This window comes from Primulina eburnea, chromosome 16 (genome assembly GCF_022965805.1).
Source record: "Primulina eburnea isolate SZY01 chromosome 16, ASM2296580v1, whole genome shotgun sequence".
Classification (NCBI taxonomy): Eukaryota; Viridiplantae; Streptophyta; class Magnoliopsida; order Lamiales; family Gesneriaceae; genus Primulina; species Primulina eburnea.
Window position 1 is genome coordinate 3,954,839 of NC_133116.1, and position 25,253 is coordinate 3,980,091.

Below are 25,253 nucleotides of genomic sequence, written 5' to 3' on the forward strand. Positions count from 1 at the left end.
AACTAAGAACAACATGAATCATCATAATTCTTAACAGCTAGTCGGTATTCACTCTTAACATAAGGAACCTTTATCCTGACAGAATCTGGATTATCTTTGATGTAATTCCTAACCAGCTCAACATGCATTATCTGATCATATTACACTTAATTTTTTGTGATCAACATAGCTTTGGTGTTATGGTAGAAGAGTGACCCATTTTTCTTGAATCAAAACTGAGTTCAGTTAGAAGAATTTTCAGCCAAGTAAGCTCTGTAGTTGCAGGATAAAGAGCGTGATATTCAGCTTCCGCACTAAATAAGAATACCGCATTCCATTTCTTGTTTTTCCAAGCACCAAATTGCCCCAACAAATATATATTTCATTGTAAACTTCTCATTCGCTAAAGGTATAATCTGAGACTATTCAACTATGTCATGGTCAGCACAACAGTTAATGTATTGTGCAACACACGGAAAGTTCAAGGCTGAAGATTGAGCAGCAAGATAATTCAGTTATTTCCTTGTTTAGTTGATATTTTCCAGATTTTAGTTATCCTTATTTTGTTGAATTTTCTAGATTTTGATATTTTCAGAATAACTTTCATAAGATCGAAAGGTTCTCTTATTAAATGAGCCTCTAACACTCTATTCGCCATAGGTGGTAAAAGTTATAAATCCAACAAGAAGGGAATTAACCCTGAATTGGTGGATTCCGCAGTCCAACACCCCATAGCATGATCCATAACTGGCACGTAATAACTTGAATCAGAGACAATGGTTATGGGGGACTTTCAAGGGCTACAAAAACAATTCGAATCTTTTCTGAAAATGTATATAGAACACAAGGCTGCAACAGAGCAATGAGGCGGTCACGACACATCTCAAAAAAGCGATCCGATGGTGTGGTGATATCAATGAGAGGAGCATTGAAGCTTGGATAGGGTATAATTGCAACATCCTTGGTCTTACTAGCAAACTGAAAAGGCGAATATTATCAAGAACAAGACCAAATCATAATTGTTAAAAGTCAAAATGTGATTGTCTGAGCATATGGCTCAACTAGACTCATCCGAATGCCTTGACATGGGTTAAGGCACATATCATCAAGCACCAGCCTTCGTCACTTTAAAGGCTCAAGTCACCATTGAGACAGGTTTTAAATGTAGGAATGGTAAATTCAAGATAAAATACAATTATTGAGTCCACGTTACCTTTATTAGTTGAACTATATGTCTGCTGACACCCCAGTCCATCATTAAGAAGTTTAAATAAGCAACTGAGAAATATATCATACAAATGAGAAATCTAAAGAGGAAAGCCAAACCTTGGCAGCCACACACAGAAGCTCCTCATGAGATAGAACGGCAGCTTTATGATAATGTCTATAAAGCTCAGCTCCAAAACCTCCATGAGGTAGCCAATCAGCAGGAGCAAAATTAACTGCCTCGGCACAATTCAAACCTGCCATTCCAAGTGGATTTCAGGAATGCCAAATATATATGCACCAAAATAAAGTATGTGCACTATGCAAGGTGCGCAACGTACATGCCAAGACTTGAACACTAAATCTTCATAAAATAGAAGTAAAATGCCAGTTTTGACTAACCAAAGTTAAAGCCTCCATGATAAGACCGAGGAAAAGTGATAACAAAGTTCCCAGGCTCCTGCCATAATCAATATCATTATGCAATCAATTACAAGTGCATAAAAGAAATATGAAGGAAAAACATACATCCAAAGAAAAACATGAGGATGAAATGTATGAAGTTTTCAGCCTCATTTCCTCAATATTTAAGACTCATAGCAACTTGGTCTGAATCGTGAGACTTATCAATAGCACCAGATTAAAAACATCAAGATGACCACAGAATAACTGTTTAGAGGAGAGATAGTAATCCAATGTACAAGGCTCAGTTCTGGAAGTTAGTTCACAACAGTTTAAAGAATAATATCAGTTAATGATGCATTTGCATAATCCAGCAACTGAACAAATTTCAAAATTTTCAAACAAGATCAATAAAAATAAATAACAATAAAAAACTAGTTAAATACCAATGGATTGACGTAATCTAGCAGTTGAAGCTTGAAAATATTTTCAGATAAGATTAGTAAACAGCAATCAACATCCAAACAAAAATAATTAAATAAATAAACCTCAGTCGCCTAGCTGAACCAGATCCAGCTAGCAAAAACATATTTACAAAAAAGAATGCAAGAAGAGATTGCAATTTACATTTTCCACTAGCATCTTGAAGCCACGAAGTGTTAATCCAATTACAAAAAATACAATGGAAAGTTTTAACAATTTTTTTTTTATATGAAACCAGATTTTATTAAAATAATGGAACTGATTTTATTTTATTTTTTGATAGGAAACAATAATTTTATATAATAATTAGTTCGTGTTACATAAGAAGCGGATGAGTAATCCGCGAACTAAAAGAAACCAATTCACTTTTGTCAAGACATTACAAAATTCCAATCTCTAACGACGTCTGATATCGAGAGATGACTGAACTCTTTGATCTTTGTTATCGATGCCGCAACTCTGAATTTGATAATCTCCCAAACTTCATTGACAGTGGCGGACGAGTCGTTGAAAATTCTGTTATTTCTCTCGAGCCAGATTGACCAAAAAAAATGAACGATCACATACCAGAATTTCTTTACTCATATCCACGATGAAATACCAGGCTCAATAATGAACATATCTCGTGCTCTGTGCGGAAATACCCAACAACATCTGATCTCTTGCAACAACATAGTCCATAATCCTCGTGAAAAAGAGCATTGTAGCAGCAAATTATCCTGAGTCTCCTCGTGGTCCTGACATAACATACACCATAGCAGACTTAAAGCACAAGTTGGCCATCTTCTTAGCACCGAGTCTGATGTGGGAAGTTTTCCCAAAGCCACAATACACGAGAAAATTTGAACCTTTTGTGGGATAGGGACATTCCATACGTCGTCCAAAGGCTCCGCTGTATCTGTGAAGATTCTATTGTTCCTCCCCAACCAAAGCGACCAAAAGGTGCCATGAATTACCAAATACCAAAAACTCATCTTCCTTCTCCCGGTGGGGAAGCCTGGCTCCATAAGATACATTTCTCGTGCTCTTCTTGGAAAGGTCCATTCGAAACCCAACTCTTGTAGTACTTTTGTCCATATACCACTTGAGAAAAAACAATGCAACAAAAGATGGTCCTGATTCTCCTCTTGTTTTCAGCATAAACTACATCATTGCGGGCATAAGGCACAGGTAGTCCTCGTTTTTGCAGCGAATCACAAGTCGGCAGTTTCCCCAAAGCCACTATACACGAGAAGACTTAAACCTTGTGCGGATCAGTATCTTCCATATATTATAGTAATACAGGAATAATGGGAACTTGGAACCAGGGAAAAAAACCATAAAAAGAACGAACAGAAAAAAACCCGGAAAAATCCCTGTTTCCAAGTTCCCATTATTCCTGTATTACAAAAGAACGAACAGAAAAACCCGGAAGAATCCCTCAGCCAAACTCTAAAATCATCTGTGCCCCGCTCCAACCTAATTGTATCTAATACCCCTAAAAGAGTGCTGAATTCACCTAGTTCGACCTCATTTAAAGCTCTCCTGAAACGCACATCCAGTGAAAGTTAGAATTGACTCGAAGATCGGCAACATCTATAAAAGAACTTATCGGTTTGTTAATTGAGATGGAAATGTGAAACAGAGATGGAAGGCGTTCTTTGAACGACAAGACCCCTCCCCTAAAATTTCTTCCCAAAAACGAATAATATTCCCTTTTTTTAGCACCGCCCTAATCAAATGATGAAAAAAGCCAAGTAAGAACGTGAGATAAATTTCCAGGGGCCACTGACCATCTCCATCACCATTTCCCAAGAAGTTCCTTGTTCATCAAACAAATATTCCTCAAACCCAGTCCTCTTCTATCTTTTGGTTTACAAACTTGATCACCCAACGACATGGCAATGCGTCTCCCCGTCAGCTGGGCTTCATCCCACAAAAAATCCCTCATCAATTTTTCCATTCTTTTCGCCACCACAATTGGCACTTTGAAGAGAGACGTGTAATAAGTCGGCATTGCACTTAACACTGACTTAATCAACATAAGTCGACCTCCCCTTGAGAGAAATGACTTCTTCCAACTTGATAGTTTCTTAGACATATTGGATACCACGGGTTCCCAAAAGTCAACAGCCTTAGGGTCGCCTCCCAAAGGAGCCCCGAGATACTTGATCGGCCAATTCTTTTTTTGCACCCGATTGTTAATGTCATACAAGCAACCTCATCTTCGAAGACATTTAGTCCCAATACCACGCTTTGCCTCTCAGATTGAACAAAAAACAAGATATCGTTTACGAATTGGATATGTGAAATTTCAATTTTGTCTCTCCCTACTTCCAATCCTCGTACTTCATGCACTGGCTTGGCCCTGTCTACCAACCGCCCCAAACCATCGATCACTAAGTTAAAAAAAACGGGGATAATGGATCCCCTTATCGAAGGCATCTCTCCCCATGAAATTTCTCCCTTGGTCTATCATTGATAAAAATCGAGAAGGAAACATTGGAAACGCACCCCTTGATCCACGACTTCCATCTAGTCCAAACCCTTTTTTTTGCAGCACAAAATCCTGAAATTTCCAATCGACTTTATTGTATGCCTTTTCCAAATCAACTTTAAACACTCATCCTTTCTTTTTTTCCCGGCCGTATTCCTCTACAATTTCATTTGCGATCAGGCAGCAATCCATAATCTGTCTTCCTTTAATAAATGCACACTGGTTCTCCGCAATTGTATTGCCCAAAATTTTCTTCAACCTATTCGCCAAGACTTTTGCCAAAATCTTATACATACTCGTTGTCAATCTGATTGGTCTAAAATCTTTAAACTTAATTGCTTCTTGTTTTTTGGGATTAGGCCAATGTAGGTTTCGTTTGTAATACCATTAACAATGCCACCATCAAAAGATTCAGTAAACAAACCTTCATTAAGTCTGCTTTGACTGTATCCCAGCACTTTTTATAGAAGGCCAGTGTAAACCGTCCGGCCCTGGAGCTTTGGAGGTTGATGAAGTTTCCTCTGAGGATTCCCTGACAGTAGCTTTACCAAAGTACTCGAGATGTTTTTTCATCCCCCTGAATTATAGCCGCTGGGAACAATTGTGATCTGCTTTATGCGCTACATACTGAACTTGGTCACCTCTAAGAACCGTCCACGTTTGTTTGAGAATCTCTGTATAGTAAAGACCGCGTTCCTGCCCCTATACTGAAAGAAGCCCGAACCCGAATAAGGATTGTTGATGAAGTCCTTGAATCTTAGACTGAGCCAGCTTGCCTCTTCTCGGTCTAAATTCAGCAAATAAGTTGTGTTCCTCATTTTTTCAGACCACCATATCGAGAAGCCTCCATTACCCAATCTCAGAGTGAACACTTATGTTCCATATTAATGACTTCATCCCTGGCAGGATTCCTAAGAACAGAAGGTGCTCTCCTACTGGTCCGTGCATTCATCTTCATGCCGATGAAAAAGATGATGATTAGCGTCGAAAAAACAACAAGAGAACTCTGGCGATCTGATACCAATGACTGGATAAATAAGCCCTCCAACGAGAAGGCATTCCCGTGAAGAAAGAAACGTGACTAGGGCGAGGAGAGAGAAAGTGAGGAAAATGGTAGATGGCCAACGGCGATCGGCCGCCGGCGACAGGGTGAAAATGCAATCGTCGATGTTCAGGAAGTGAGAATGCCGATTGAAAACAGGAAGGTATATGGGGAGCGGAGGTGAAGAGAGCATTTTTCAAAAATTTCTCTCACTAGGGTTTTTTTTATAGATCTCCTTCAAAGTTTTAACAATTAAAATGCTAGAATGTGCAATATGTTGATGCAAACTCGACACATGGGTCTACACCAGTTTATGTTCTCTATAAAGTTGACTAGATTACTGGCAATAGTAAATTCCAGCTCGGACTTCGTCAAACAAAAATATGATTTCTGCTAAACCTTACAAAAGAGAAATGCAAAGGTTTTTTATTCAGTCATTAAAATGGTGTACCTGCAAAATGCTGCAGACTGGGACTCCTTTTGCTAGCAAAACAGATGGATTAAGCATGGTGACAAGCTGGAACAATAGATCCGGTTGTGCTTCAAACAGATCAGGCAAACTATCTCGCATAACCTGCTTAAAAGAGAGGTGCAAGTAATGTGCATGCTTATGACCAAGGGATTAAATAAAATACTAAAAACAGGTTTGTATCTATCAAACAAGCACATACAGGACCAAACATTGTTCAAAACTAAAATTGTTTAACCTTCTAAATTATTACAATTATTACACTGGAACAATTGGTATTTATGTACTTATTAGGTAAATAGGTAAATTCATTGACGAGACATCCGAACAAAAGGCAATCCATGTTGCAATCAGTAATATGACAAAAGATTAAATTAACGAGTAAAATGTGATGTGAAAACTTAACACTGAAATGAATGGAGTAATCAGGGCCTAAAAATAAAAGAAAATATCAATCCTTATTGTGTTGTCTTGTCATTGTTTAAAATTTACAAAGAGAGAGAGAGTCATAGACATAGAGAGAGTAACATCTTAAGGATGAACGAGACAGTTAACCAGTTTAACCATAATTACATGCACGACACGCTACTCAATTCAAACAAAGTTCATCAACTGCAAGAGGAGAAAAAAAATGTAATCATGTATAAGAAATACCTTCTCAAAAGATTGAGCTTCATTACCAGGGACACTGTACCAACATTTTGGCTCTCCCCTTAAAAGATACACAAAAATGAGTCTTGTTGTGGTATTAAAAAAACAAATCCACGTTCAAAATATCAAATCCGTACTCTGATGTAAAATATAATATCAAAGGAAAAAGGTCCACATATAGATCAAGTGGAATTATGAACCACCGTGTATTTTTTGCGATCAACGGGAGAGATAAATACATTGAACTAGTATATAATTTAGTTCAATTGATCAAATCGGAAAATTACAAAATGTTGAAAATTTAAAAAAACTGGATATTATTTGTCAGCAACACTTAAACATACTCGCGCTAAAAATTTTCAGTAATGCCTGACATATTCAATTCATAAGCTTTCGATAGCATGAATGAAACATTAACACAATGCAATGAGATCTCTTGAAAGCTTCAAATAAGAATAATACGATTTTGTCCCTGCTAAAGTTACTATATCTCAAATAAAAGGAGCAATAAATGATTACGCCTCTTTTTGTATGCTGCATTAATAATTTCACTAGCTTAAGACAAGTTCTTAGTTGTAATCTACAAACTTATCAATGCCATATGGTATAAATCAGGAGAAAAACATGAAATAAATAGTTTCAACTTTCATGGTTCAATAGAATCAGTTGAGTCACTTGTGATGCAAAAACCGATAATTTTGTATACATTCAGAAAAGGCTATATGTGATGCAAGTAAACATTATGCAGCAGTGTCATAAATAAAAAGCAGAGAAATCGTTAATTTTACAGAGAGATGTGGATTGTAGCAAGTGTCAAGCAAAGAAATATGCCTCAAAAAACTCTAACCATTAACCGAGCAAGTATCACTATCTGAAACAAGAATCATTCTTGGACAGGGTCTAAAGTTGAAGATAAAATATTTAAGTGATTGATAACTTAAAAAAATACCTCCGAGTAGAAATGGAAGAGTTCATTCATCTTGAACGATTCTTAAAAGTCATACTATGTTACCATCTCATTGGGAAAAAGGTAAGGCACAACTCTAATGTGCATAAATTCTCCCACCAAATACAAATTTCAAGATTAATAAAATTATGGTATCTTATTGTTATCTGATGTCAGAAAAATGTATCAGCAGGATTCACGCAAAATTAAGCAACTGCTTTTTCTCATATATTTGAAATGTCTTTGCTAAAGAGAGTTTTTAAGCTAATTAGAACACTATTTAGTCTATTTGAAAATTGATTAAAAGTGGATTAAAATATATCATGTGTTGCACGTACTTCATCTGTGAGTTACAAATCACTTTCCTTGCTTCAGCGGGTATTGAAGAAGAAAGAACGTAGATAGCACTTCCAACATAAGTTTCATATCTAAATTTCTAGATTTATTCGATTGCATGCCAGTAGAGGCACAAATCCTTCATTTATTTTCAGTATATATACTGATAGATATTGACAAAAGGAAAAACTAAACTAGCACTTCCCCTGATTTTATTTTAGCCGAACTTTATGGAGTTGACCAGTAACGTACCAGTGGAGGTAATTCATCGAGTAAAAGCAGTGGTCCTCAAAATGCCAGCAAAATGAAGAGAATAGCATCCCAACATAAAGCCAAGGTACCATGACACCGGCAATGTTATGATGCACAGATCGAAGCATCGACCCTTGTAACCTAGGTAGGTTGTTGAGATTCCATGGGCTAGTGCTGTATTCATTCCAAATGTTGACATCTGCAGATGATGGTTTTTTGTCAATTGCACGAGGAAACCCGCTCCCATAAACAGAAGTATCTAAATCACTGCCATACATAATTTCCAGTTCACCAACTGAACCCTCCACAATTTCCCAGAACTTTTGTTCCAATTGCATCCGTGACGTATGCGCTGAGCCAAACCACTTTTTCTTCACCCGATCAGCCACACGCCTAAAACCTTCTAGTGAAAACTGCTTACCCTGCACAAAACCAAAACTATCCATATCTGAATTCAGGCACTCAAAACAGTACCAGTTTCCAGGAGGAATCCTATTTAAAGGTGGCGACAAACAATATATGTGCCAACCCTTATTACACCTGTCACACAACAACATAACTTCCCCATGCAACCCACTTCTGCACTGTTCGCATATCTGACCAAGCTCATCTTCCTCTACTTTGTGAACTTCGACCCTCTCACCCTCTTTATTTCTTCGTCTTCTCTTATAACTCAAATTTTCATCTTTCGTCTCACATTTATTCCCACAATTCAGATCTCTCTTACAATTCTTATTTTTCTGTCTGTTCAATCGATTATAATACTCTTCATAGTCATGTAAATTTTCCCAATACAACTGAGACAACACATGCTTCGAACATTCCGAAATCTTCCCTCTTGCCCGCACGAACCTAAACACCTCCCCCCACTTCTTCGCCCTAGCAACCGCATCATAACCCCCGAATCTCTTCACTGCATTAAACAACTTGCACAAGTCCAATGCCTCCCCATCAAACACAACACGTTTCTTTGCCTTCTTACCACAATGCTTCTCCAAGAAACGGTTATAATCTAAAGCAAAAGTCTTGGGATCAGAAGAAGCACACCGTGCTTGCAACTGGTGAATGGCCTGGGTTTTCGTAGGGAATGTGAAGGAATCCATGTCAAGGGCAAATGGGGGTTTCCAACTACTAGGCGGAACAATCTTACATATCCCGTAGGGCTCTGCTTCTGGCCTGATCATGTTTATATAATCTAAAGGGTCCTTAAATTCCTCCTCGCTAGGATAAAACACTGGCCCTGCGGGCACGTTCCCTGACCCCAAACTATTTGATAAATCATCAGTACAGCCACCCATTAAAACCCTTTTTTTCTCTTCACCCAGCCTCTTTTTCCCCATAATTCTTTCGAACTATCCAAAAAGAACACGTATAACTCCAACTACAAATAAAACGATTAAAAAAAAATCAATACATATCCACAGAAGAAAAACTTATCTTCGAAAACATCACAGTGAAACCAGGATGACGGAGCAAACTAAAATGAAACAAAAACAACCACGGGGGTTGTGAATGTACCTTTAAACAAACAAGAAAGATTTCTGGCGCATCTCAATCTCCGAATAGAGAATTACATGCGAAAGGGGAAGAATAAAACCCAAGTCTTCGTTGTCATTTCTTGGAAGGCAGTTGGTTTTGACGGTTTAGGGTTTTGAAATCTGGTCCTTTGTGGGGTTAAAATTGTCCTATAAAAAACTGTAAAGCTGGTTTGAACCGCCAAGTTTACTTGGATCAACTCGGCTTTCCGTTCTCTCAACAAAAATAAAACTCGGCTTTTCGGCAAATTGCCCCCAACAATGTCATTTTTTAAATAATTAATTTCCATAGTATTAACTAAAATAATATATAAATAAATAAATATATATATATATATATAATAGTATTATCATCGTTGACCTCCCAAGTCAAGCCATATACATTTTCTATATCTTCGTTTATACATTCTATTTTTTGTAACGAAAAAAAAAGAAGGAAAAAGCCATACCATCCGACAAAATTAAAGTTGACCATATCTCTCAAGTCTATGTGCATTGCAAAGCCTTGGTCAATTTTTTTAAAAAACACACGTGAAAAAGTCATTTTTAAAAAAACAAATTGACCGAAGTTAAAAAAAATACCCCACAAAGCTGCGGGTCATTTTCTTAAAAAAAAAAAAAGTTAACAGAAATTAAAAAAAAATACCCCGCAAAGCTAGGGGATTCCCTTGAAAAAAATCTAAATATATCATTACTTGTCATCTTTAACGTTTGATAATAAGAAAATTAGTCGATAGAAAAATTAGCTTAGACTACGGCAACACTGATAAAGTGGATTCTTTGGATGTTGTATATGATTAAATATCCGATGTATGATTTGAAATATTTGACATTTAATCCCATTAACTCTCACACCAAACACTATATAATAAGTAACTACACTTCACAGAGAACAAATTTTCAGACAGTCAAACCGTAGATGAAATCACATCCAGATGATTCAATTCAGGTTCCACCTTCAACAGATGTCGTGGTCGTGTAGGAAATTTAGAGCCCAAAAATATAAACAAGAATGGATCATAACATATATATAATTATAATAATAATAATAATAATAAATAAAGGATCCGCGATAGGAAATGTATACTAAAGCGTGCACAAGATTCTCTTCATGATCAGCTGAAATAAAGCTAAATGAACATGCGATAAAGCTAAGTTTGAGCCTCCTCCTCAATATAGCAGCTCCTCAAAAACGGGATCAACGCTTTGTCCCCACTTCCCGTGGTACAGTTCGAGGAGCTTTTCAGCTGGTGTTATGCCTGCATGGGGTGTGGTGTTTTTAAAATGAAATACGAAGCAAAATTGATATATTCAAAGACATAGTGATAGACGTTTAAAAAAATGAAGCAGAAAATACAACTGGAGGATGTTCTTGTCCCAACACTGGGCGATAAACTCGTTTTTGGAAATAAAATTAGATGATCTCAAGGTGTTTTTGAGAGGGGGCATTTTGAGCTAGGGTCACTTTCTTTAATTTCCCGGCATAGATTGTGTAACAATTTCATTCTCCAGTTTACAGCCATGGATCCCATGTGATCATGCCAAGTAACATAACCGTGATATAACCTACTCAATTCAGAAATAAAAGTTTGCCATGCAACTAAATATATTTGAAATATGAACTTGCAAGCTTACCAGTTTTAACCACTTCACTCACTTCATTCAGGAAATTAGTCTCCTTAAAGCCTCTCCTTTCTAAGCCATCCTATATGGAGAAATATAGAGAGACAGAGATATTACTAATCTCAAACAGCAAGTAATTATGAGCTTGTCGCTACTATATATATAGACAATGCAGACTACTAAAACAATGACATTAAAATTGACCATAGAGAAGCAATTGCTTTAAAACTATTCGGAAACCTTTGCCAACTTCACGACGTCTTGGGCAACATGCTTCAGCAGTCCATCCCGAAATGGTGTCTTGAGGCCACTCTTTGGTACCTACTAAATAGTACAAATTAGAAGGGCATCTTCATGGCTATTACAGAAATCTTCATGGGCAGAGATTATAGTAAGAAAGCATATTTCCCCACACCAAAAGTCTTTCTTCCTAGGAGGAGCGGGGAGTTTCCAGCCATCGGAAGTATACCCTCCCATCTTTTCCATCCAACTTTGTTGTAGCAAATAGTCATTTTATCCCTAACCAGGCTTTGTATGGTTAAAGACCCAAGTTATCTTGTTAGGACTGCAGCTTGGATGGGGTTTTCCACTCTAGTTTCCCCTTCTACTTCTGTTTTTTCGGTCTCTAGTAGTTTTTGCATCTAGATATTGGGGTTGACCATTGACCCCATTCCATCTATTTTGCTCCACTACGCATCCATAGATTGGGGTCTGCCTAAACCTCAACAGGTTGTTTCAGGAAAAAAAGAGTAAATGGTGGCAATGGCAGCAGAAATCATGGATCAAAAACAAAAGAATTTAGAATTCAACGCAAAATCTTCAATCCAAACATCAGCGAAAGACGGCAGTGAAGAAAGGCAAGCGACAAGAGATTCTACGTCTTAAAATCGATCCATGGTTCTTTTTCCATTATTTAATTAATTTGTCGCAAGTCTTACTTTTTTTGGTTTTGTTGAAGTACAATCAGTCTGTCTCACAAAATTTTTATTTTAAACCTGATCTTTTATAGGTATACTGGAATAACGATATTCAAAGTAAAAAAAAATTCCATTTTTTTTAAAGAAATGAGTTGAAGATTCTAAATAAAACTCCATAAAGATCATGGTCTATAGGTATAGATGATCATTAAGTAGGGTTTTAGCTCACTTATTATTTGGGACTGGCAGAAAAATTTGTTCCTCAAATCCCCTCGAGGTGATTTGAAAATCGTACTCATAACTATTGAGATTGCGGATGATAGATAACAGACTACTCTGCCCTATCACATCTCAAGCAGATATAAAACAGGTAACCCTTCGCCATACATGCTTTACTTATTGTAGAGCCTGGCATCTCTCTGTTCTCGCCACAAAAGGAGGAGATAAAGAGAAAAGGTCATGCCTCAATCATGTTGAATGGTGAAGTCTAAAGATACAAATAAAACAAGTATGCTATAATTACCATATTTTTCTTTTTCTGTGATAGAAACTAATTTATATCATAACTAATGTTTGGTCCACATTTACCTTATTCCTTAGCATCTGTCTTTCCTCTGGAGTCCAATCAGCTATCATGTCCAGGACATTTTGTAGAGAGACCTCGTCATAGAGGAGACCTACCTGAAATTCAAAATTCATAAGAGCTTATAAATCCAACCAAAATTGTGATTTTACAAGAACTGAACCTATTCTTAATTCGAAAAGTGAGAAAACTTCTTCACCAAGAGCATAAATTTGTTCAACATTCCCCCAATATTTCTTCTCAATTATAAACATTTGCTTATATTCCGCTAAACCCACATGCACTGCAAGTATAAGAAAAGAAAATATACCCAGAAAGCAGGTAGAGCACATAGCCTCCTCCAAGGCCCTCCATCAGCACCTCTCATTTCCAAGTATCTTTTAAGCCTAACCTGAGATAGGAGAAAAGGGCCAAAACTCATCAGTAAGATCAAGATGATGGGCACAAGGCATGGTGAACCCTATCCAATGATGCCAACCTCAGGAAATATTGTTGTCAAATGATTCTCCCAATCGTTTAGAGTAGGATAATCACCAGGAAGACAAGGAAGTTTACCAGCCATAAAATCCTGTGGTAGATTCATAATAAAAACTTAGAAAAGTAGCGGAGAATCAGATAAAATGTGGATTTATAGTCATAGAATCAAAGATAGAAAATAACCCTGAAGGACATCCCAGCACAATTAATGTACTTTTTCTTCCGATAGACAAAGTACATTGGCACATCAAGAGCATAATCTACATATCGTTCAAACCTGTAACAAGATATGGAGTGATACAAGTAAATGCAACTTCTTTCATTAGTGAGGCAAAATACTGTCAGTGGTAAAACACTACCTCACGAATAATAGAAAACAAATCTAAGACCTAGCGATGGCAGACATGACACATTATTGACAAAAAACTCTGGTGACCACTACATAGGATGTGATATAAGTCAGAAGGTTGTGGAAATTGTACTATAAATGTTGTAGCCCTTGACAGAAGGGTAAGTTGTGTTATTTCCAGCACAACGGTAATAGACTCAGCAGCAATAACGGACCTCGGCAGTTGATTTTAGTTTAAAGCTCACTTTGTCATGGTGGCTGGTAGTGAATGTCATAAATTGGTAATTGAAGTCGATCAATGGTAAAGATTAGATAAACCTGTCCTAGGTTTGTCAAAGCTTTTTATTTCCCGATCTGTAAATAGACGAGGGCCAAGATATCAATTTGAAAAGGTCTGTTGAAAAAGTTCTGAGGGAATGGGTATCTCAAGCTTAATCCAAAATGGAAAGATTCGCGGTCTCTTTGAGGCAGTGGGAGTATATGCTGGTCGAGGTAAAACCATCCTCACAGGGATGTATATTAAGAAGAAACTCACCCAAAAGAGTCATCAAACACAAAAGGCAGCATCCCAGCTCGGTTATTGTCAGTATCGGTCCAAATTTGGCTGTAAGAAAGAAGAACTGTCAACTAAATTTCATGAAAATTTAAAAGTCCAGACAAATGTTCAGAAAAATTGGAAAATGAGAATAGATATTGAAGAGGCTTATAGTAGAGGAATATATAACTACCTTCTCATGCTAAGATAACCATTTGGCTTTCCCTCAGTGAATGGCGAATTTGCAAATATTGCCGTAGCTATCTGTTCCACAAATTAGTTAATTCCAGAGAACTACCGAATATTCCAATACCAGAAACAACCGACTTACAGGTTGTAAGGCAAGACCAGCTCGAAACTTCCTTATCATGTCAGCTTCAGAACTAAAATCGAGATTGACCTGTAAAATATGAAGTTACAAAGAATAACAAAAATATCTTACAAATGGCAGTTGAGACCCTACTGGAGCAAGTATATATATATATATATATATATATATATATATATATATATATATATATATATATGTTGCATTAAGCCCAAAGAGTTTCTGGTATTTTTGTTTTAAATTAGCATTATCCTTACCTGGACTGTGCAAGTTCGAAACATCATATCAAGTCCAAGTGACCCAACTTTGGGCATGTAATTTCTCATGATCTCGTATCTTCCCTGATCCAGAATATTTTGTCAGTATTCGTAGCACCTAATAGATTTCAAAGATTTAAATCATACACAAGAAAAGATTGGAAGCAAATTTACATGTAACGAAAATTTTGTAAGCAACGGAAAGAAAAGAACCACACAGAGTATTGAAACACATACCAAGTCATTTGAAAGACAATGTCACTTCAATAGCCTAACTTCTCTGGTTCTTTAATGCTCTCGTATTTATATCTGAAACATGTTATTAGGTGGCCTTTTTAACATTTAAATGTTTTCTAGTTTGACACCAAGTGATAAGGATGGTAATTTGAAGCGAATATCTACACAAATAAACATACAAACTGTATAGTTAATTTTAATAAATAACTGAACCGACCTATTGCACACCACTGCCTTTAATCATAGAAATTACTAAATTGAAATCTGATTTATGCTTAAATGTACACTTTTCTTGTATTGTGTAAGGTCATTTTGTATTATCAATTGCAACTGACACGTGTACAATTGCCACATGATAAACAACTCATACACGAGGCATTATTGCTGCATGGAAAGCCTGCATTTTCTGAGAAGGAATGTAAATATAGAGAAAGGATAAGAGTGCCCTACTTCCCTACTTAAGGCCCAAAAGCAGTAAGAGGGGTAAAAATAGGCTAGTTAATTGGTCATTGAATTGGGCAGACACAATGTTCCATTGGAAAATGAATATTGTCTGCATTAAATTAGCATAAAATGTGTGATTTTGTAAAGATAATACCTTGGGCATTACTGGAATAACTTCACGTCTCCATTTGGGCTGAAAGCCAATTCCTAGGAATCCAATCCCCAACTCCTCTGCAACGGCTTTAACCTGAGTATTTCATTTAAAAACTGATATTATACTAAATCACTCTAGTCTGGTTCATTATCATTGTTACAATGAATTTTCTGAAGGCATAAAGTTCACGGAAAAAGAACCTGGTAAAGATGTGAATTAACTTCAGCACATGTTTGATGCAGAGTTTCAACAGGTGCACCACTGAGCTCGAACTGGCCACCGGGCTCCAAGGAGATACTTTGTTTTCCCTACCAATAGATGGTCAAATTTAGTGGTAGAAATTTAATCTGGAGAAAAATGAATGAAACATCAATGTTTATTCCAAAATGAAAGGCGTTTTGAGATTAAGGACCAATGGAACAAGCTCAACGTGAACATGGAAAATGTGATAAAATGCTTGTTAGAAACTAGATAGTGTTGCCACAATGAACTATACACTGCATAAAAAAACAAAGAAAAATATATCCACAAGTTGACCAAGAAAAAATAATACCTGTTTGAGTCCAATAACGTAGTCACCTTCCATTAACTTATCCCAATCAAATCTCTCGGAAATAGAATTAAGCATCTCGGCTATTTGTTCATACTTCATGGGTTGTAAAGTTCCAGTTTCGAACCCAAATTTTTCATGCTCAGTCCCTATCCTGCATGGTCAAAAATAAAAATCGGGAGCTTTACATGCCTTGAGATGCCCAGAATATAAAATAGTCTACGCGTGTACCCACAAACAAATAGTAAACAATGGAAAACAGCTAAAATTTACTCCTTGCAGATAAACAAACCCAGATTAAACTGCCAGGCGATTCCCAGCAGAAAAATTGGACTCGACCTTCAAAGACTCTAAAAAAGTCATAAGCCATGAAATTTAAAGAAATCATAAATTGCAGGTTGGGGAGTGGGGATCTGCAGCATCTGGATGCAAACTAATATATCTTAATCAGTTAACTAGGATATGTAAGGTCCACAACGAACCAAAATTTGAACCATTTTGAGTTCTGAATATCTCAAAAAACCAGATTACAATTAAGGTTAGCAATAGTCGCAGTGAAAAATAAATATTTTTCCAAGAAAAGATGAACCGAATCCAAGTACCAATAAGAGCTAGAAGTTGAACCTCCATTTTTCCTTCGTCTTGCAGCCAGAAGCAAGGTAACCTACAAGATCTTCTTTGGTCAGTGGCTCTGCTGCAACAACAGCATCATCAGTGGGAGGACTTGCAGCAACAATAAATCGATGTCCTCGAAAAAGTTCTGCTCCAGAGACATCTAAACGCGATTTTTGTGCTGCCTTTAAGGAATTCCAAGAAGGTGGACGTAAACCAGAGAAGATTTCCTTCGTTTTCGGTGCCTCCATTGTGCTAACACTGCTTTTAACTCCATTATGTCCAACTCTACACTGTATTTCATTAGATATCCAGCGTGATGAGCTAGATTGGGACATCATCGCCATGTCTTAAGGCTGAAACTTTAGCAAACGACCAAACAGGACCATTAGATAAAACTTATATATTCACCATTTCGAGGTAGAAAGTCTGCATATAGATATCTACTGGAAAGATAACAATCATAAAATGGCACAAATTTTTATGATTTTGATGAAAACATACTTTCACTCAAACAAAGACATTACGAGAGGTTATGCCCAGATATTAAACGACCAAATTAAGCCCCAGATAGCCATTAAAAGGAGATTTTGTCCATGGACATTACAAATGGGTGTGCGAAATTGATATTGGATTTAAATTTTCAGAAAAAAGATCTTAAAAGCACCGCAAGGTGCTTGGACGACATTTGACTTCATTTTCCAGCTTTCAATTCTAGCTCATAAATCCATTGCATAATTCTTTTCCCGGTAGATACTGGATAATAGAAAGAGGGACTTAAACTAAACCCCACAAGCAAGAATCTTCTCCATACGAGATTAAAATAAATACAAATTAAAGAAAGCTTGAGAGAACATATGAAGAATATTCAAAATTGAATCTTGGAAAGGCAACGCAATAATAAACAGTATAAGGAAATATCAGAAGGGGCGAGGATTCATACAAAGAGCAAAAAGCTCGAGTCTTGGCTTCTCCGAAGTGCTGCCGTTCCCAAAGATTCCTACACAGCTGTTGTTCCTTCGCTTCTTCAATGCAACAATTGCTTGAAGAGCTAATGAAAACAAAAAAAAAAAAAAAAAAATATATATATATATATATATATATATATATATATATTAAAAAAAATTAAGATGGGCCTCGGGGAGGTACAGGCTGCGGCGGTATCCACTCATTATGGTGGGTCCTCTTTTGCTTTCTTTTCATAATTATTATATTAGCAATGATTTCCATGAGAATAATTGTTGGTATTTCTTTTATTTGTTTTGGTAAATGTCGAGATAGAAATGATTGAATCAAATAGATATAAGAAAATAGTCGAAGTAAGAGTCTGATTTTATTTTTTAAAACGATATTCTTTTATTTTGGTACTCATAGTTGTTGGTAATTTGTTTCTCAAGAGACAATTACTAGACGTCAAAATAACAGCAATATAAATTTCAAAGTCACACGAACTTTCAAAATGATTATAGCACTATCAAGATGATATACAAACTTTCTAATTTCGAATTCTAAGTGTTAAACTTAAAAATTCAATTACAAAAATTTAAATCTTATAAAACTTAAATTTACGCACAAATGTTTAAAAAACTCAATTCTATAAGACAATTCTCAGATTTAATTCTAAAGTTCGGATTTAACTATATAAGTTTAAAAAATCCAAACTCAAGATTTTATATCTTGAAAATTTGGGCTTTAAATGCTAATGCTTAAAAACTCGCATATAAAACTCTAAACATAGAAATGAGAAGATGAGAAAAAATAGTGTATTGAACACAAATGAGTAGTCTTATTTATAAAAAAATAAAAATAAATAAAATTAATCAAGAGACATGCATCTTCATAAAATGAGCACCGTTTCACAAATAGAGTTGGCATAAATTACGTGGCCGTTCGGCCAACTATCCAAAAAATCACACGCATGTGATTTTATTTTTTTAATATATAAATTATTATATACATAATTTTTTTATTTAATCTTTTTGTTTGATAAAATTCAAACTAAATAAATTTCTCATTCATCTTAATTGAAAATGGAGAAATAATTTTGTTCCTCCATAGCTCGTCCGGATTATTTTATCGATTCTAAATGAGTACAAAATTCATTTTTCTATCAATAATAATATAATTGACCATTTTCATCATGAATTCTACTATTATAAAGTTTAAATAATTTAAAAGTCTAATTTAAAAACTTGTAGTTAATTGGTATTTAATGTGATAATGTCTCTAAACTCAAATTAATATTCGCTATGTCGTCAATTCTAATTGAGAAAAAGATAGACCCAAATATATTATTTCAAAACAAGTCGTGGAGTTTTTCTATACCGGAACGGATTTTGTCATAAATTAAAATTTCATATGGAACTCCAAATATATCAACTTGTGAATTCCTCAAAATACATTCGAGTGATAGAGATCTTTCATCGTGTTTTTATTATAATTAAGTTTTGACTGTTAGTCACGTGTAACACTTTAATCTTTATATCCAACTTTTTCCACCCGTTCTTCGCAATTGGTTCAACACGTTCCTTATTTTTCTTTTCATGAAAATACAAACCAATGGCACCTACTAAGTCCGTCGCGAGGGGAAACATCAAATGTTGAGTATTTCATGGAAACTATCGATTGATTTAAGACTGTTCTTGTACTATTTTTCTTTCGTTTTAATATGGTTTTTTGGTTCGATCATGACATTGTTGATTTGGGATTTTCTTGTATTGCAAGTTTTATGTGTTTTGAAGTGATTGTGTTGTTATGAAATCAGATTTCAAGATAACTTTTCCTTGTTATGGGTGTTTTTGTTATTATAGCAAGGAAAATGAAGTTATTTCATAGAGAAAATAATTTGATTTTTTTTTTTTTTTTTGTGAATTGTTAGATGACATTGTTATATAAATAGTTTTGCTTTTATGTATATAGAATATACATTGTTCACGATGTATATATTGTTTGTTTTCATCGTTTTTTAAAAATATTATGACAGATAATTTTTATCAAATAATGATCATGATATCGATTTTTTTTTGTACGTGTTTTTATTCGTAAAACTTGAGTGGTTCATCGTCTCTTTTATTCATGATTGCTTAGTAATAAATATTGACTAAATTTCTTAATTTATCTGTTGCTTAAAATATTCTTTACTAAACTACAATTCTTGATTTGTCTTTACTCATTGAAGAACTTGCAAGGCTCTTACTAATTTAGAGTTCATGTATTTTATTTCATATCATTGAACAACTACTTGTTTCAGAATTTTCTTATTTCTATTTCTAATAATATTTTGAATTTATCAATTTAAGTTATATATATTATATTGTTTTAATAAGTATGTCTGTAAATATTTAATTATTATCCAATTAATGTAAACATGGACAACTACTTGTTTCAGAATTTTCTTATTTCTATTTCTAATAATATTTTGAATTCATCAATTTAATATATCTAATTTGTATTGTTTAATAAGTATGCTTGTAAATATTTAATTATTATACAATTAATGTAAATATATATAATTAATTTGGTCTTTATAAGGCCTTTGTGAGTGTTGTACATTGTGGGGTATTTTGATAATTACAATATAATACACAAAATTAATTTATTATTTAAAAACGACAGCAAACCTCATATATTTTATCAACATATATCATTTATCATAAACTTTTTTTTTTGGTAACTTTGATTTTACATCTCTACTTATTTCATCACATTAGGGTAAAATAATATAGACCAATATTGTAACGATAGTATATTTATATCATAAAACTCTTGTGAGACGATCTCACGGATCAATTTCGTGGGTCGAATATCTTATTTGAGTCATCCATGAAAAAATATTACTTTTTATTGCGAATATCGGTAGGATTGACCCGTATCACAGATAAAATCCGTGAGATCGTCTCACAAGAGACTTACTTTATTTATATTGTACAATCATGTTTATATGTTATTTATATTACCTAGGAATTAGGATGTTATGTTAGGTTTATAATTTACATTGATGTGTAATATCTTTTGTATATTTATATAGAAAAATAAATATTTTAATGATTAGAGGTAAGCAAAATATCGACTCAATTGAAATAACCGATCGAACCGAAGTATTTCAGAAATCCGATTTGGTTTGTTCAATAATTCGTTTTTCATGTTGAAAAATATTGGGTTAATTCGGTTCAATTTCGATTTTGAATTTTAAAATTCAGTTAAACCAATTAAGACACGCATTAATGTCAATTCTCATGTTTTTTTATAATGGGTCTAAATTCATGGACGGCTCGAGTAATATACGGAGCCCAAAATAGGCCCAATAAATTTATGTAGCCCAATATTTAAAAAAAATTCAGCCCAATTATTCAATGTAAGCGACGGGTTACTCCAGGTTGGTATATGCAGCGAGAAATAGGCGGCGGAGAAGCGATGTTACGACGTAGACTCATCGCAATATCTCCTTCATGAACCGTTTGACAAAATTTCTGGGAGAACTGATACGATTTCAAAGAATATACCCCGATGGGGCGAAAAGGAGCGAGCAAGAAAGAGAAGAACGCAGTTTCAGGGCCTCAGCCACGGGCTTCCATGACACTTCGAGAAGAAGCGACCGGTAAGAAGGAGGGGAATGTCCATGCCAGAACTAGGAGCAGAATCGACCACCTAAAAAGCCTTGCGTTGTGGGATGCTACCGAAGCTTCTATTCCGTCACTTGGTGCTTTCTTCGGACAGCGCTTGGCTGCGTCCACTGAGGACGTGGGTGTGCGCTCTGACCCGAGTTTGTTTTTTTTGCGAAAGGTTTTATCTTTCTCTCTCTTTATAATCCATGTGTATTTTCTGAATCAGGGGGGTTAGATGAGGTTTGAAACCGATTTTATTTAGTTTGGTCTTAACTTGTATTTTGAGAAAATTGTTTATTGCACTAATGCGACAGAAACAAGACTCGTGCATATATGTTTGCTTACTTTCTTCGTATGCTATTGTTCTTATTCTTTGGTGTTGTGGACTTGCTTCTTTGTATTTGCCTAACAAATTATCTTAATTGAGTTTTTCTTTAGTTGTTGAAGATTTTTACTATACCAAGAAAGCGAAATTATGTGCGAAGTTCTGCTGCCTGCAGAAGTTTCGAGTAAAATGTGTGGCCTTTCTGTGTGGAGTTGAAGGCTTTATATATTTCCATTTTTTTGTGTTTGATCTTCGCGAATCGCGTCTCTCTCTTTTTTGTGTGTCTATGTGATTTAAATCTCTTAAAATCTGAATTTCGACTAATCGTTCTGGTTCATGTGTATCAGACGAGCTGGATTTTGATTTTCTCAAATCTCAATGTTGTCAGGATTTTAACTTGTCAGTGAGAGACCGAAACTTGCTTTTTTTCTTGATACAGTTTATCCTAGGATGGTCGAATCTTAGTTCTTTATTTGTAATTGAACATGGGATATCAGGAAGTATCGCATTGATACCGATTCCCACTTTCCTGTGATTTGAAGAGTTTAATGCAAGTACGCTAGGCATGTCAGGAGCTAGGTGAAAGCAAAATCAGTTCAAATCTACACCACTTAATCTTTTTCCCTCATCTATGTTTCAGATATAGATTTTGAGTTTCTAATCATTATTATTGCACATAGTTCTTCTTGGAATTTTTGTGGTCATAATTTCAAAGATTTTATGTGTGCTGACAGAAAATTACTATTAAACATCCTTTCTGCTTGAGCCTTCTCTACGATAAATAAATGGAGTTGTGCTTCAATGTTATTGGATGACAATTCTACCACTGTACAAATCACTGGAAAAAATAGTTTGTTCTTGGGGACATTTGTTACTTCGCCATCTTTGTTATGAAACCTTTTGCGTATGACTTTTGATCTATCTGCACCTATTGAGGGACATTTCTGTTACAGTTGACGATGATGTTATTTAATCACCCTTTTGATGTTGTCCTTATTTTCTTAAGAGTGACATTCTCTGGCTCTGACTCTGCATTTTTGTTCACCAGATGCGAATCCATTCTTCAACCTGGTCACAATTGTACCATCAGGATTGGAAAGATCAACCCGAGTAAACGACGTAAACATAAGAAGTCTGATATTTCCATTCAGAATAATGTGGTTTACAATTGCCACTTCTGTTCTCATCGAAATTTAATGAGAGGAACACCTAAGGGTTATATGCAAGTGATAAATCCTCTAAAGACAAAACAGCCTTCAAGATTAGATGCCGCCTATCATGTTGTAGAGTGATCTACTAGCTTGACACAATCTACACCAACTGCCGTCAAGGCTAACAAGATTGATGCTGTTGCTTTTCCAATTACAGATAGGCAGAGTCTCGAACCAAGCAGTCCCTCAACTCCATTGCCAACAACAGGTCTTTCCTTGTTTGATGCAAAGAGGAGAAAAAGGAATAGGCCGAGTGCCAAAAAAGCCTCTGAACCAGAAGGTAGCTCAAATGCTGGGGACGCAGAAAAAAGCAGATGTACTTCAAGTAAGAGGAGGAGAAAATCCTGGACTAGTTTGAAGGAAATTGCCCAGAATTCTGAGCATGATACAGTCAAGAGGTTCGCCAACCTAACCATTCCATTGTTCATGTAAATAGAAAACAATCCGTTTCCACATCGACAGTGTATCACCATAGCTGCAATACAAATGTTAAAGATTATATTTTCTTGCTATTCATTGGAGCTGTATGTTATATTTCTCGGCCATAATATTCTCTGCAGCACACCTTCTTCACAAGTCCTATTAATTTCATTTGTGCTTGAAAGCTTGTTATTGATTGAAATCTTTACTTCTTTAGCTAGATAGAAATGACTTCGTTTTGCTGTGTTCTAGGTTTCTTCGAGGCTACCTTTGGGGCATCACCCCAAGGATGATCCCATTACCATGAATGAGTCATATTATAATTTTTCATGCAATACAATGCATTGGAGTCGCGGAAAAACATTTATAGCTTATTAATGGCCATTGGATAAATCCTCGGGATACTACCCTTTTGATTCTGGTTATGCTTTGTGATAGGTAAAACTTAACCTTTGCTTTTTATCTTTTTTCCAAATGATATTGTTTCTTTATTTCTTATCACCGATGGACGTCTTGTTGCGCTAAAATGTTGCAAATTTATTGTGGACAAAGATTAAAGAGTGAGTATCATATGAGATCGTCCATTAATCTTAATTTGTGAGACGAGTCAATTTTACCCATATTCACAATAAAAAGTATACTCTTAGTGTAAAAAATAATAATTTTTCATAGATGATCCAAATAAGAGATCTGTTTCACAAATACGACATGTGAGATCGTCTCACACAAGTTTTTGCCAAGATTAAAATATGTATAAGATCAATAGCAATTTTTTATTTTATATTTTATCTATTCTGTTTTATTAAAATTATGAATATGATAGAAATCGTCAAATACACCAAAATATGTCATCTATTTTTGCCCTTGTATTATGGACAAATTTACCAAAATTGTTTTCTATTAAAATTATAGTGTAATCGGTCACTATTTTTTATAATTATATTTTGATTTTAATTTAAATATAAATCAAATGAATCATAAAAAAAAAAATTGTATAAGCACGCAACGCGTATACATGATATATTAGTTGTAATATATCATGTATACGCGTTGCGTGCTTATATATATATCATCTCAAGGGTATAATGGGAAATCTAACAAATGGAGAAGGGCGACCACCCCTTTAAAACCAGACCGATCACATGCATCTTTGAATTTCTTTATTAATTTTTTTGGGTGAGTTGTTCTATCGACCTATCGTGACGTTGAGTATATAAATATTGATGCACATACCGTTGATCCATTAAAAGACGCTAAATTGGGCAACAAGATTTTAATGCACATCTTTGAATTGTCCTTAGATAATCTTCATCAACGTTGAACTAACAGAATATGTGTATATATTCAACCGTGGAAGTATTTTTTTACTGAGTTGATCCGAAACAATCTTGTGTATCTATATTCGTGAGACGATGCATTTTTAGGGTTAACTCAAAATTGTTGACGGTTTAATAATTTATGGTCAATTTTAATGGTTTGCAAATGAATATATTACTATCTGTACCAATTATAAGAATAAGCACCAACAAAATCTTTACAGTGTGTTATAAAAAGAGAAAAAACGTGATAATTTTTCGTTGTATTGAAATGAATAAATATCTTATGAGACTCAATCCATATTTCGAATAAAAATAATATTTTTGGCATATAAATAATAATTTTTAATTAGTCGAATTTATATAATAAAATGACAAAAACTTATTTGAGACGGTCTCACGGGTCGTATTTATGAGACGAATCTCTTATTTGGATTATCCATGAAAAAGTATTACTTTTATGTTAAGATTATTTCTTTTTATTGTGAATATGAGTAGGGTTGACCCGTCTCATAGATTATGATCCGTGAGACG

General features: G+C 35.1%; 2 protein-coding genes across 5 annotated transcripts in view; both read right to left on the reverse strand.

Annotated features, from left to right (window-relative positions):
* LOC140815943 (lysine-specific demethylase JMJ17) overlaps nucleotides 1-9,917 on the reverse strand; it is a 34,180-nt gene extending 24,263 nt beyond the window's left edge. Inside the window, exons 1-6 of the mRNA XM_073174987.1 lie at nucleotides 9,761-9,917; nucleotides 8,243-9,623; nucleotides 6,712-6,769; nucleotides 6,040-6,162; nucleotides 1,588-1,645; nucleotides 1,306-1,442 (exon numbers count right to left, since the gene is read on the reverse strand). Of these exons, the coding sequence (XP_073031088.1) occupies nucleotides 1,306-1,442; nucleotides 1,588-1,645; nucleotides 6,040-6,162; nucleotides 6,712-6,769; nucleotides 8,243-9,582 (1,716 nt within the window). The 5' untranslated portion in view covers nucleotides 9,583-9,623; nucleotides 9,761-9,917. The remainder of the gene's footprint in view (nucleotides 1-1,305; nucleotides 1,443-1,587; nucleotides 1,646-6,039; nucleotides 6,163-6,711; nucleotides 6,770-8,242; nucleotides 9,624-9,760) is intronic.
* An 885-nt stretch (nucleotides 9,918-10,802) lies between these two features.
* Nucleotides 10,803-17,914, reverse strand: LOC140816277 (glutamate--cysteine ligase, chloroplastic-like). Of its 4 annotated transcripts, none has more exons than XM_073175419.1 (16): nucleotides 17,787-17,914; nucleotides 16,856-17,205; nucleotides 16,235-16,385; nucleotides 15,882-15,989; nucleotides 15,682-15,774; nucleotides 14,847-14,930; nucleotides 14,593-14,661; nucleotides 14,455-14,525; nucleotides 14,262-14,330; nucleotides 13,561-13,654; nucleotides 13,379-13,468; nucleotides 13,211-13,291; nucleotides 12,906-12,998; nucleotides 11,641-11,721; nucleotides 11,413-11,482; nucleotides 10,803-11,036 (listed from the first exon to the last, which is right to left on the reverse strand). In XM_073175419.1, exons 2-16 carry the CDS (start codon nucleotides 17,188-17,190, stop codon nucleotides 10,948-10,950), a joined length of 1,578 nt encoding a protein of 525 aa, XP_073031520.1. In that variant the 5' UTR covers nucleotides 17,191-17,205; nucleotides 17,787-17,914; the 3' UTR covers nucleotides 10,803-10,947. The 4 variants fall into 4 exon arrangements, 3 of the variants coding, with proteins under 3 accessions (XP_073031520.1, XP_073031521.1, XP_073031522.1); XM_073175420.1 differs by having other exon boundaries at nucleotides 16,856-17,199; nucleotides 17,787-17,911; XM_073175421.1 differs by having other exon boundaries at nucleotides 16,856-17,286; nucleotides 17,787-17,897.
* Nucleotides 17,915-25,253: the final 7,339 nt, after the last annotated feature.